At 43.7% G+C, this 10,094-nt stretch overlaps 2 protein-coding genes across 4 annotated transcripts in view; both read right to left on the bottom strand.

Moving 5' to 3' along the window:
* Window positions 1-246: 246 nt before the first annotated feature.
* GCSH (glycine cleavage system protein H) lies at window positions 247-6,772 on the bottom strand. The gene is made up of 5 exons (XM_052687265.1): window positions 6,630-6,772; window positions 3,819-3,898; window positions 2,543-2,606; window positions 968-1,099; window positions 247-376 (listed from the first exon to the last, which is right to left on the bottom strand). Exons 1-5 carry the CDS (start codon window positions 6,748-6,750, stop codon window positions 279-281), a joined length of 495 nt encoding a protein of 164 aa, XP_052543225.1. The 5' UTR covers window positions 6,751-6,772; the 3' UTR covers window positions 247-278.
* A 296-nt stretch (window positions 6,773-7,068) lies between these two features.
* PKD1L2 (polycystin 1 like 2) overlaps window positions 7,069-10,094 on the bottom strand; it is a 33,080-nt gene continuing 30,054 nt past the window's right edge. For 2 of the 3 annotated variants that reach the window (XM_052687259.1, XM_052687261.1), the window contains 3 exons: window positions 9,443-9,544; window positions 8,243-8,374; window positions 7,069-7,390 (listed from right to left, as the gene is read on the bottom strand). In XM_052687259.1, the coding sequence (XP_052543219.1) occupies window positions 7,265-7,390; window positions 8,243-8,374; window positions 9,443-9,544 (360 nt within the window). In that variant the 3' untranslated portion in view covers window positions 7,069-7,264. Of the gene's footprint in view, window positions 7,391-8,242; window positions 8,375-9,442; window positions 9,545-10,094 lie in introns of those variants that run through there. The other variant, XM_052687262.1, reaches the window with a different exon arrangement.

Below are 10,094 nucleotides of genomic sequence, written 5' to 3'. Positions count from 1 at the left end.
ATAATTCTTGCAACTATAACTAGGTCAAAGTATTAGGAGGTTAGGGAGGCACTGGGTTTTTCTGTATCCCAAAGTTATTTAAAAATCAAGCAGTCTAGAATAAAAATCCCTTACAAGTGTGCACATGTTAAACATTTTATCACTGCAATTATTTATGGCATGTGTATGTGAACATAAGTGATACTTTTCAGCTTGCCAAAACTCAATATTCTCTACTTCAGTGATCGATGACAGACTACAGTGAAATATTTTATATGGGTTTATTTCATTATTCCAGCTCAGTCCTCAATGGATTTTATGTATTTCTCATAAGCATCTTCACTCATCAGTTCATCAAGTTCAGCAGGCTTTTCCACAGTCATCTTGATAAGCCAACCTGCAGTTTGGAAGTTAAAAAGAACAACAGTTGCAAACAGCCTGCACCAAGGGTTCATCCACGACAGCGCCGAGGAACAGCAGTCCAACCCTCATACAGAGCTCTGTCACTGTTAGAATTAAGGGCACCTCCTCTGCAGCAGAACAGCATTGCAATACTTTAAAAGCAAACACAACAACAAAACCAAACAAATAACCTGAAGGTGCCTCCTGAGTCAGAAGGGTTAGTTCAGCACTGCCTCTGACAGTGGCTTTAGGAAGGGACTGTCAAGGAAAAGAGCCTGACCACCCAGGATCATGAGTTGTTGCAGAATCAAGAATGAAAAATATCACAAGGGAAAGAGATTTAAACTAAACCTCAGTACCTTTGGAAAGAACACACTGCAATGAAGTTGTCAGCAAAGGCAAGACTACAATACTATTATTATGCTATAAATTTTATTGGGCTTGAACTATATTCAACATATTCAATTTTAAACCTCCATACCGTTAAATTTGAAGAACTAGGAATGACAGACCTATCTGTGATCACAAGCAACACTGCCAGCATCCAGGTGGCACTCTGTGTTAAAAGATAAAAACAACATCTTACCATCTTGATAACAAGATTTATTGACGAGCCCTGGGTTGTCTGCAAGGGCAGCATTAATGTCAGTCACTTCTCCTGTGAGAGGAGAGTAGAGTTCACTAGCAGCTTTCACACTTTCCAGTGCCCCAAACTCATCTGAAATACAGAATAAGATTTCACACTTTTAAGAGGAATTCACAAAGCACTCGAGTTTCAATCAGACATTGCAGCGATGACCTGTCTGTGCAGCAGTGCCTTTACACTGAGGGAGGAAAGCTATCAAAGAGTGGAAGTCGCCAACTCAGTATCACTGAGCAGCAGCACTGAGTCCTGCAGGGCGGTGGCATAGCACTGGCTAGCTGGCTATTACAGGAGGAACGGAAATTTCTTGTTTGGCTAATTCATTGGCTACAGCCCTACAGCATGGTCTGACGCAGGGTTAGAAGGAATCCCATTCAACTATTGCTGCGAGACTTCTAAATAAGCTTTCTATTTACAATGTAGACCTTTTTAATGCCAAATCTGGTTACAAAATAGACCTTGAGGAGCTGGCTTGTTCTTCAGCAGCACTATCAGCTGCTACATTGCACTCACTGGAAAACACTCATTAGTATTCAGAAGCAGGGTGCCGGAACCACCCAGCTGCTCTGCTCTCCTTTCTATTTCATATGCAGTTATGGAAACAGGGCCCGGAGCAGCATTAGACAAGAGCAGCTCTAAACCATAAACAAACAAAGAGGCTGGGCAACGTGGAGCAGTCAGAACAGCAGAGAGGAGACAGAGAACAGCACGTTCTGGGAAAGCCTGGGATCAGAGTAGTGCTGCAAGTGGTAGAAAAGAGAAGTGGAAATGAAGTTCCTTCAGATAACGCTACAAGTTGGTTAATTAGAACCCTAAACAGAAAACTTCTGTAAAGCATTCACCATTCAGTGTGACAGTAACAGCTGTGGCCTCAGCAGCCTGATGCAGAAGGATGGGAAGAAAAACTGCTGCTTCACCTCAGTATGTTTACACTCTCGTTCTGCAATGCCTGAAGCTAATAACAATCTTTTCTCAGTGCTCTGTGTATAAACAGGGACAGGTTTTTCCTTTCTACCCGTTGATGTTCACACCTCTTTAACACAGAAAATTACCTACCTGAATGATTAAGAGGGCAATAATTGGTAAGTTGGATTGATACAGCTGATACACAGAAATTACTGAGCGTATGTTCATGGAAAAGTTAGAGCTTGGTATCAGTTAAATTTCATTGTTTTACAACATGAAATACGTAACTGCAAAATCACAAGTAAGCCAGCCTCAACACTGCTAAGTCCAATCTAAGCATAAATGTGTTTTAAAGCAGCATATAGGTATTACAAAAAACATATCTAAAAATGTTTGATTTTAAATAAAGATCTTGAAAAGTAGATACTTCCTGCTATCATGCATGGTAGCATGCATTCAGAGACTTCGAAACGAAAGCTGTCATCTCTATTCATAGAAATATCTGCTTTTATTTTGCATCCAGATGTGTAATGGTGTTAACAAACATAAAGATTACTTAATAAAATTCAACTTTGATAAGAAGCTAGAAGTAGAACTAGAGCTGAAACTTACCATCTTTATTCAATTTTGTCCCAATTTCTGGAAGACTACAATAAACAACGTCTCCTAATGCTTCCTTAAAAGAAAAACAAATGCATCAAAGCTTACAATAAAGAAACTGTAGGTAGGAGTTATCTGACACAGTAACTCTAGAAGCAATGCAAACAAGTCACCTCCCTGTGTAAATGCAGATGTTATTTAAAGATTGTGCATTTTTCACTTTTTAAACACTTAACTTGAAAGAAAACCAAAATGTTAGGTTAGAGTGACCCAAATGGCAAATTAATTGCTATCTATTATGATGTTAATAACCCTCAGGCTGTGCTGCAAGGCATGTATCTACAGATTTATTCAGGCAGAACAAGAGGAGCATCTGCTTATTTTCTCAGCGCCAGCCAGCACAGCCGTGTTGTGATGGACAAAGTTCCCAACAATTTTAGGGAATTATCCCTCTGGCACAAGGCACAGAAACGTCACTTGAAATCAAATGCAGCGATTCCTCTCCAGTGTCAGCTCAAGAGCTGTAAGCATACAGCCTGTCCTTCCTGACTGAACAGGAGCCTTACCACCAGAAGAATCAGCTCGACTGGAACAGGCTCCTGCCTCTTCAGTGGCAAAGGTACCATATTTCACAAGAGCCCACAGATCTGATGGAGCAGTGGTGGCATTTACAGAAAGCAGATTACAGGAAATGCTGCTTGTCCTAACGCTAATTCCACTTCATTGCTAACTTCCCATGCTAGAAGTTTCACATGCAGTAAATCTCCATCCTGAATTTACCTGTGGCTACTCCAAATCACATGCTTGCACCAGACCAAAACAAAACTCCAAAGGGTCCCCCTACCTCCACTATTTTATACTGAGAAATATACACTGTGTTACACTTCTGTTTGGAATAGCTTTTTAGCCAAAGGAATTGCACCACAGTCACGTTCAAGTGGAATCTGACCTGAAAAGTGCACGGCAGCCTCTTACTACAGCCACACACTCCCAAGGCCTACAGAACTGTGGTAATAAATGCAGTTTTAAATTCAGCTGACCATTAAGTTTCCATCACACTCAGCTTTCCACAGGCTTGATCTAAACCGATTAAGAATCTATCAGAATGCTGAAACAACGTGCACTTCTCAAATAACGTGACAGTGCCAAGTCCAAAAATCTCATCCTGTGTGTATAGCATATGCAATTACAACAATAAAACAACAGCAGCTATCCAAAGAGCAAGGACAAGAGTATGGGTAAGTAAACATTGCAGGCTTGGGTAGGAAAAGAGAGGGTTGATCAATACCTGTGCAAAATTGCTGATTCCTACTGTTCCAATGCCATTTTCAACTGATATCCATTCATGCTTGTCTGTGAATTTGCGGGCTACAATGAAACAAACTTGAAACTTCAGAAATAAGTGGCAAGTTGCTGGCTTAAATGCAGTACATTGAAGTTACAAACTGCTGGTTTGCTTTGCTTTCCCCTGAGGTTGGTGCTTTGTTTCCCCACACCCCCCTTGGAAAATACTCTAAACAGCAAATGCAATTTGCAGAAGCACTTTGTTCTGCTCAGGACACACGTAGTGACACAGCAGCAGCTCACTGTGGGGTTCTGCCTGACAGCCTTCCTGGTTCCCGTGCAATCATCCAGAGACTGATCAACCACGGGGGAAGTGAATAGTTCTCATTCAAATGTAAAATACTAATCCAAAGCATACATGTTTACTTCACTCACAGTAACAAGCTTTTCTATGATGCCTTCAGGTCTTTCCCAGCGTATTTTGTGCTTCTTTCCCAGGAATAACGAAGCTGCTGGCAGAAGGCCAGCGTTAATGACAGTTAAATAGTGTCAGCATTGCAGCATCTCATTCAACACATGAAACAAAGCCACCAGGTGAAGCTGCAGCCTGTCTGCTCCGGGCAGCTGAGTCCCTTCCCTGCCCTGACATCTCCTCTACAGTCTATTCCCATTTCATGTCATCACTGATATATATAATATCAGGCACAATAAGTATAGGTGAAATTAATAGGGCCATTCAAACAGGAAACAGTTACCTAAGAGAATTTGCTGTTAATACTATTAGAACAACACTCATTCTGAATAGTTCTAACATGTGTGTATGTAAGACTGTTAAATCTTTTCCACAGCAATCTTGCAATTCTGCATACAGTGTAGGTCTGTAGGACTCAGGGCTGCTCATACTGTATTTTACCAGCAGCAGTTATTTTTATATTCAAAAGAAGAAATTGAAACAGTTTTCTTCCTGATACATCACACCAAGAGCTTCCAGCCTGCTTTGTCTTTTTCCTCACATGCAGTTTTCCTCAGCAGTTCTTCGGGTTTTCTTCAGTTTTTAAATTTCTTCTCCATGTTCCCTTCTTGCACCCCTCCAATCACACAGGGGATGTTCCACAAGTTGGGGAAGAACTTAAACAGAGTTTCCTGGGAGATAAGTGCCAAAGCTGGGCCCTCTTTTCGGGTCCCAAATCCTCTTGGGCTCCTTGCACCTCCTAAAGAAATTCAACTTCCAGAAAGCCTTATTTCTTAGGCTTGCATATGACAAAAAGCAGAAATCCTCACTTCAGGTGTGTTAAAATCCTCACGCTAAGTCAGTACCATTCTGAGATGTTTCACTTATAGTGATCCATTCACAAGAGCTGAATGTGTGGAAGAGGTAAAATGGTCTCTCTCCTATGGCAGCTCAAGTTTTACATTTGTATTTATTGTGGCAGCACAATATACAGAAGCAGAGCACACAAAACAGACTGAGTAAAATGCTAATAATGCATTTTCCCATGCAGCATCGCTCAAATAATAATAAAAAGACCACAGAATTTCATCTAGCGTTATTAATATCTACATAAATCTCTCTGGACATGTTTTAATGAACAGAAGAAACCGAATCACTTTAGGTCAATGCATTAACCCCCAAGTAATAGGGATTTGATTGGAAATGAGTAATGAACCATGAGAACAGAGAAGAACGCAGAACCTCAAGCCCCCACTGAACATTAACATTATGCACATCACAGTGGAGCCAGCCAGCACCTTTCTATGAGGGACAATAATATTGTGTAAGATTTGTTTTCAAGGGCAAGATTACAGGGAAGAAAAAGACAAGAGATAAAAATTTCACTGCTTTGTTAGAAATTGACACGTTCTTAGCCGTCCGAAATGCATGTATGCTTCTTGTAGGATATTTTTCACAAAGAAAAAGGTTAAAATGAGAAATTCTAACCATGCGGCAAAACCCATGGTAAATAAAGTTCAGGTCAAATGAGAAAGAGTTAATAAGTAATCTCAAAATTTGAACTTTGAGCTTACGTGACTGGCACGTGAAAGAAATCAAAATAGGTGAATATATATATCATATAGGAATACGCTCATATATATTCATAAATAATGTCAGAGCACAGCAAATCTCTTCCGCGAGCGTTCTTTGCCACAAGAGCATCTCCTCGTACTCCAGCTTCATTCATTTCAGCACGGCTTTGGTTTCAGCTTAACGAGCACATCCTAAATTCAGACCTGCCTCTATTTCGGCAACGGACACCTGCGAGACACCACCTGCTGCACAAGTGCACGAACACAGCACAGCAGCTCACGGCACACGCACACCTCCACACCTCAGCGGCTGCACTCGAGCGCTCAGACCGATCCCGGCTTCCCTTCCGGCACGGCTCAGCTCTGCTGCCCGCTGAGGGATCGCTCCTCTTTGCGCACCGGGAATCGGGAGCGCATCAGCAGCTCAGCGCGGAGGTTCTGCCAGAAGCACGGCACAGCACTGCTGCTTCCAGCCATCTTGAGGCACCCTGCCCGGGCAGCTCTGCCCTTCCCGCCTGCACGAGGCAGCTAAAACACAACACAAAGCGCTTCTGTGCACGGTGTCCTTGCAGGCCCGCTATTTAAACGCGCCGCGCCGGGACAGAGGAGCCCCGGCAGACCTCGCGCCCGGCCGCAGCGCTCAGCGGTAACGCGCAGCTGCGCGCCCGGGGCAGCCAGGGGCACCCGCAGGATTTGCCTCCGCTCCTCACAGAGCGCCGAGTTGCGCCGCGCGAGGACGAGCGGCACCTCCCCGCGGCCGCCGGGCCCACGCCGGCGCTCCCGCACTCACCGGACAGCAGCAGCGAGCCGGTGCCCAGCCTCCGCGCCGCAGGGACCCGCGGCCGTAACGAGAGGCGCGAGCAGCGCGGCGCCAGGGCCGGCCCGAGCCGCCGCAACGCCAACCACGCCATCTTTGCCGGCGGCCTCGGGCGGGGGCGGCGCCGCGCCGAGCTCCCGCCTCACGGCGGAGGCGGCCGTTGGAGCCCCGCGGCGGGCGGGGCCGCCGTGTCGGTGCGGCGCGGAGCCGTTCGGCTGCAGCGAGCGGGGTGGGATCGAGCCCCCCGTGCGCCCTGCTGCCGGCCCTGCGCTGCCCTGGGAGATAACGGCCCCGGGGGCCGGCACCGGGCTGCACAGCCATCTTCCAAGGGTGCTGGGCAGAAAGCGAGCGCCGTGAGCCGAGCGATGCGACGCACGCTCGGTGTTGAATCACTACAGGTGCCAAGCCCGCAGGCGGTGCGCATGGGATGCTTTATTTCACGTTTCGTGCGAGTTTTTAGCTACAAAGCATCAGTCTGCAAGAGTTTGTTGAAGGCTACGTACAGCGTTCTAGTCAGAAGCACAACAGCCAAGTGGCCGTTGCAGCTGGCAGTTACAAAGTACGATCTTTTGCACGCTAACAAAGCAGCTTTTCGTTATGGTTGTCCACTAATTGCTGACGGGTTGCTTTGGCTGATCGTTACAGCCCGTCTTCTCTTCCTGCTTACATTTAATCCCAAAGAAACCGAAAAGTTTCATGAGCATTAAGTCCACGATTTCCTCCTCTTCTGAAGCCTGAAATAAGGACAAGAGATCAGTCAACAGGCAGGCAGGCCAGGAGCAGATGCAGCTCCTGCTGGAGGTAGAGAGAGTTGCAGGACTAGATCTGCACTCCGTACCATAGAGATCAATTTTTACTCTAGGCAGAGCACAGATCGCTGCCAAAGCCAAACACCATTCAGCTGCATTCACCAAACAGTCTCAGGTAGCCTGAGGGTGTGCATGCTGCTGAAGAAATATTGACTCTGTCAAAGGCTGTGAAAATGTTGCTACTGGAGCCTGGAGTTCACTAGCTGACTGCCGTGCAGGTCATAGAATCACAGAGTCATTAAGGTCAAAGAAGGCCACCAAGATCAACCCACCCCTACCTGCCCATTGCCCACGTCCCTCAGTGCCCAATCCCCATGGTTCTTTAACACCTCCAGGGATGCTGACTGCCCAACCTCATGGGGCAGCTGTGGCACTGCATCACCACTCCTTCTGAGAAGAAATGTTTCCTTATACCCAACCTGGATTTCACAGAATGCTATCAATACCTGAACAGATCAGGAGCTTGGTGATGTTGTTAAAATGAGCTGTAAAGTCCTTATCAATTCTGTAGCTGGTACTGATTCCAATGGAGCTGGGGCTCTGGATTTAGTATGTGAATGCCAGGCTACAGTTCTTAAAGTCTGAACAGAGACTCATCTGAACAGGAATGGACAGTGTAATTCTGGAAAATCTGAAGCATGCTTTATGAGTAAATGTTGACTTCTTAAAAGTAGGACCGAGTTTACATAGTTTCATCGGGTGGTGGAATACCTACACCATGAGTAAGCTCTGCACAACAAATGTTAAAGAACAGCAGGAGAGCTGAGATGAACACACCTGGTAGTGCTTCTGCTCCTCACTGAAAGCAACCAGAATCACTGAAATGAAGAGATTCAGCACCACGAACGTCATGAAAACAATGCAGGATCCAATTAAGAAGGAACCTAAAATCGGATTGTAGTCCAAGATCTGTAGGATTAATAAGGTAAGACATGACATTCTGATTTTTAAAAAGGAGCATATGTACAAGCGGCTATCACACAGTTTGGAGTTTGTCCCGTTGAAAGTCCTTGTGGGTAATAAATAACACTATAGTTATATATCATATGTATGTAGATAAACTTTCTCCTTTTACTTTAGGGCTTTAATACAGTATTGTACAAAGGAGATGAAATATTTCATACATATGAAACATTAATATGGGCAGTCTCTGTTTTTTGCTGCTGTTTTAAGTGTTTGCATTTGAATGCACTGGTATGGAAATTTGAGTTGAAAGCTGACAAACCTGGAAATTTGTTTAGCCACGTAAGTACCAGCTGCAGCTCGGTCAAGTCCCAGCTTTCAAAGCAGAAATAAAATCCCTGTGTGCTTTTATTTAAAATGTCATTACACAGAAGTCCAGTCAGACTGTCACGGAACGTATCAAGTAAGGGTTGCATAGGAATTAAAAAACATAGGAGTATATTTTTGGGATTAACTACTTGAATGGATGTAGAGCTGAAAAGCGTTATGCCCAATTACTGATTTTACCCTGCTCGATTTGTGGTCTGAAAACATAGAGAGTCATTCCAAGGATATTTGAAAGAACCCAGTGAAAAAGTCAGTAGTAACAAATTATATGTAATGAAGATCCCTTGTGGAAGGTGTTGTCTTTCTTGAGAAGTGATGGGTGCGTGTTCAGAGTAAATGCCAGGACATCACTCACATATTTATATCTCTGTAGTGCTCTAAGGAAAACTGCTCAAAACTTCATCTGTAGTCAGTAATAACATACCCAGTTAAAATGTAAGCAGCTTTCTCAATGAAATATTCGTTATGAATCTACCAATGTTTAGGGTGGGATGGGAGATATATTTCACTGCTTTTTTTATTGCTTGAACGAGTAATGAGGGCTCCTTCAGGAGGCTGTGGCACTTGCAAAATACGATTCACGTCTAGCACTAACCAAGAGTCCTTCTATTTGCTGATTCAAAGCATATATGAAAACTGAGGTGTTAATTGCACTGTGATGAACTTTTCAAAATCAAGAGGGAGTACCTCCTCGTAGTTGAAGATTCCCAGCTGAAGGCTGACCATGGTCTCTGCTGAATCAGAGAGAGTTTTGTAAGAGCAGAGCTTCCAGCCGAATATCAAGTTTGTCTGCAAAGGAAAGAAGGCATATCTTGCATCATAATCAGAGTCCTTGCTGCAAATCAGCTGATGACTGATAATTGAGAGAAAGCTCTTCCAGTCTGTCGTCAGCCATGAAGCTTTTTTGTCTCTTTGCTCTATTGGATTTTTTTTTTCTCTATTTGTTTGTTTGCTTTGTCTACGGAGGTGTGCATGAGCTGTAAGACATTTTATCCTGGATTTAAGAATTATAGAATTATTTATGTTGGGAAAAAAAACTTTTAAAAAGACCAATAATTATTTAATCTCATTAGAATGAAAATAATATTTTATTTGCATCTTGAGTTTTACTATGATAGGCATAAAAATAATTATTTCCCATCTAAAAAGAAGACAAACAGAAAATCATACTTTGTGCACTCTTCCCAGTTTGAGCTTTACTCAAAAAATTACTTTTCCTGTACTTTGCTGTGTCCTTTACACCTGTTACACACAGAAAATCCTTTCTTGTTTGTTTGTTTGTTGTCTCCATCTTTGATTTTTGTACTGAATTTCAGAATTTCAGTTTGCAAAGAAAGAA

Source organism: Tympanuchus pallidicinctus, unplaced genomic scaffold (genome assembly GCF_026119805.1).
Source record: "Tympanuchus pallidicinctus isolate F22 unplaced genomic scaffold, pur_lepc_1.0 scaffold22, whole genome shotgun sequence".
In the NCBI taxonomy this organism is placed as follows: Eukaryota; Metazoa; Chordata; class Aves; order Galliformes; family Phasianidae; genus Tympanuchus; species Tympanuchus pallidicinctus.
Note: the sequence above shows the minus strand (reverse complement) of the source record. Positions and strands in the feature narration are given on the sequence as shown.